This window comes from Capsicum annuum, chromosome 4, assembly GCF_002878395.1.
Source record: "Capsicum annuum cultivar UCD-10X-F1 chromosome 4, UCD10Xv1.1, whole genome shotgun sequence".
Taxonomy (NCBI): Eukaryota; Viridiplantae; Streptophyta; class Magnoliopsida; order Solanales; family Solanaceae; genus Capsicum; species Capsicum annuum.
Window position 1 is genome coordinate 222,144,255 of NC_061114.1, and position 3,392 is coordinate 222,147,646.

Genomic DNA, 3,392 nt, shown 5'->3' on the forward strand with positions numbered 1-3,392 from the left:
TTGGAAAAGAGAATTAAGATTCTCAATTTGTTTATCTTGGTAGAATAGATCTTTCCATGCATTTTCCTCTGAACATTAGACAGTTTTTTTTTTAAAATTTCATTTTTCTCTCTTCCTCTCATCATCTGTACATTACTGCAAAATTATTTTTCTGATTGGGAATTCTACTTAAGGCATTAAAAAAAAGATTAACCAAATTTAAAAAAAAAAAAAAAAAAAAAAAAAACGAAAAGGCCACTAAGATCTTCCATTGCTTTTTTCTCCGGCCACATTTTGGCTGAGCAGCCGCAGCGGGCAACGGGCAGCGGCTGCCATTGTAGTTTGATTAACGAACAGTTCAACTGATTAATCATCTTCATCATCATTATCACTCAATTTTGCTGATTCCAATACGCTTAATTACTGCATTCCTTATTGCATCAGTTTGCAGGCAGAAACCATTTTTTTCAAACCCAGACATGTAACTCTTCACTTCCTTTCTTATCATAGCTTGCAGAACTGACAAAAACTCTGGGCTAAAAAACTGCTTTTCTCCTGATTTTGGTGCACAAAATTCGTAACTTTGTTGCTGGGTTTGAGGGACCTGGGCCATGAAAGGCGGGGTAGAAGAAAGTACCGGTACAGGTGGTGGAATTGGCTTTTCAACCGCCGCAAAAGGAGGAGGCTGCGGTGGTGGTAGTGGTGGTGTTTGAGGGGACTGTCTTGGCTTTTCAAATGATCCGGATCCGGGTACGGATACTGAGCCGGGTAGAGAAAGGGATAGAGAAGTGGGCGGGTCGGGTACAGATGGAGCAGGAGTAGGAGGGAGAGGGAAAATACAGCCGGTACGGGGAACAGGACGATAAACAAGAGGTTGAGGGAGATCCAGACCCGAACCCGAACCGGAAAGACCCGAATCACTCAAGTCGGATCCAGAAGGACTACCCGGATTCATCATACTCGGGCCAACACTAGCCGATCTTTTCAAAGGTGGTTGAGGATTATCAAAGCTTAAATCTTCAGACATAGAAGGACACTTACGTTTAAGAGTAGAATTCCAATGGTTCTTAATCGCGTTATCAGTCCGACCCGATAACAAACGGGCTATCGTCGCCCATTTGTTACCAAACTTCGCATGAGCCCGAATAATCGTTTCATCTTCTTCAGGTGTGAACGCACGGTGCTCCACTTGTGGTGAAAGCTGGTTACACCATCGGAGCCTGCACGATTTTCCGGATCGACCCGGAACCGATTTGCTTATCAAAGTCCAATTCCTCGGCCCGTGTTTTTCCACTAACGACTGTAACAGCTCATCTTCTTCGGGGCTCCATGGACCTTTGATCCGATCCGAATCTTTCCTCGCCGCCATAGATAACGGCAAAACAAACGGAAAATTGAAATTGAGAGATTTCCGGTGATGGAGAAAAAAGAATATGTACAATTTGACGGTGACGATGACGGAGGAGGGAGGCGGAGCCTCGCCGTTTACTGAACAAGGGCTTGTAGGGAAGAGAGGGGGGTTTATATAGTGGAAGAAGGAAAGAAGATAGGGATGACCGGTTGAGAAGGTGGGAAGTGACCGGTTAACGGAGAAGGGAAAGGCAGTTACAAGTATACAGCTGGCAATGGACACGCGTAAGAAGATGAGACGATTGAAAATAACACCTATTTAAATCACATTTCTAAAATCTCGGGAATTTTTTAGATACTATTAAGGAGTAGTTGGTTTTGAATATCTATCCGTTTTCTTTTACTTGTTTGGTATTGACTTGCACTATATTTTAGATTATATTTTAAAAAAAAAATGATTGTTACATATGAAAATATTTTGAACTATTATTTTGTATTGTACTGCCATTATATTGTATCAGTATATTTTTACAAATTAGGATTTAAAAATGATAAGTGTATGCTATTTTGAAAAATCTCTGAATCAAAATAGAAATACTAAATAATAAAAGGATCACAAAATATCAATCGTTAAATAAAATGAGACTTTTTTTCATCAACAATTAACGAATATATCTATAATATGGATAAGATAAATATTGTGCTTAAACAAATACGACACATTGAAGTTGATAAAATGATAACTTTATTACATCAGCTATAAATAAAAACTTAAAAAATAATAAATAGAAGGATATCTATTTTTAGTAGAGTAAACAGTAATTTTAAACAAAAATACTAGTAATATATTTTGGTGAGATTTATGGAAAACAAAGTTTCAAATCACCGACCGTTTTGGAAGTTAATAATAATAATTAATTTATATTTTCAGAAGTGTACGTACGGTTATAAAAGGAAGATGAGTAAGTGGATGGGCTTTGACTAAAAGCCAGCCTGGATAGCATTTTCATAAACTTTGATATTTTCCAACTTTTAATTTTCATTTCTTAAAACAAATTTATTTAAATTTAATTGTTGCTGAGCTGGCAGTAAACGACAAATAACTGTATCAAAAATAGGAGGACAAAATGGTACTTACACATCTGAATAAGCCAGGCTGTAAAACCTGACCCATCATAACGGCCATAGTGCCCACCGCCACGTGGCAGTCATACACGTCTGATTTGAACTGCCGTAACCGACTTTAACGTTTTCTGTGATTTGAATTAATTAATTAAAATTGAGATTAGATTAGATATTTGAATAACCAATTAATTAGTGATTGATGTTTGTTACCTAGATTTAGGAAAAAAACATGTCACGCAACTTATATATGGTAACCGAAAGGTTGTTTCTCCCACTTCTCTTAATCAATCAATGTGCGGGTTTATAGATGGGAGTTTCAACTGTATAATGTATTTTGATTTTGTAGGCTCTAGCTTTTTTCCTTTAAAATGCATAATCAACTTGTAATGGTAATCAACCACTAAGTCAAATATTCACTTTCATTAATCCTTTATGTAGGTACTCTTAGTTTTAAAATGACATATCCCCTCCGTTTAAAAACGAATGACCTACTTTTCTTTTTAATTCATTTCAAAAAGAATTATCCTTTTTCATTTTTAGCAATGTTTTAATTTTAATTTTTCACGTGACATGTTTAAAACCACAAGATTGAAAGGGATTTTGGTACATTTTGCATCTATTTAATTTAATACCACAAGATTCAAAAGTCTTTTTTATTTTTTTAAACACTATGTTAAGTCAAATTAGGTCAATCTTTTTTTTTTTCTGTCATCTATTGTATAAATGTATAAATAGACACTTACCCCTCTGCGACATTCTACGTAATCAATTTACATTTTATGCGGTATCCTACGTGTATTGTACCTCAGGTAACGTATTTAAAAATTTAATTTACAAAATAGTGTCATGGAATGTTGTCTAAAATATTTAAATCAATTACTATTTAAGTGTTTATGGATTGATCTCATTTTTGAGTAATTATTATTTTCTTTAATATT

General features: G+C 35.4%; 1 protein-coding gene across 1 annotated transcript; it reads right to left on the reverse strand.

Moving 5' to 3' along the window:
• LOC107867188 (transcription factor MYB44) lies at positions 1-1,482 on the reverse strand. The gene has a single exon (XM_016713322.2). It carries the CDS (start codon positions 1,346-1,348, stop codon positions 368-370), a length of 981 nt encoding a protein of 326 aa, XP_016568808.1. The 5' UTR covers positions 1,349-1,482; the 3' UTR covers positions 1-367.
• Positions 1,483-3,392: the final 1,910 nt, after the last annotated feature.

Coding starts and splice junctions, on each gene's coding strand:
- LOC107867188 (XM_016713322.2), bottom strand. CDS start 1,348: ATGGCGGCGAGGAAAGATTCGGATCGGATCAAAGGTCCATGGAGCCCC.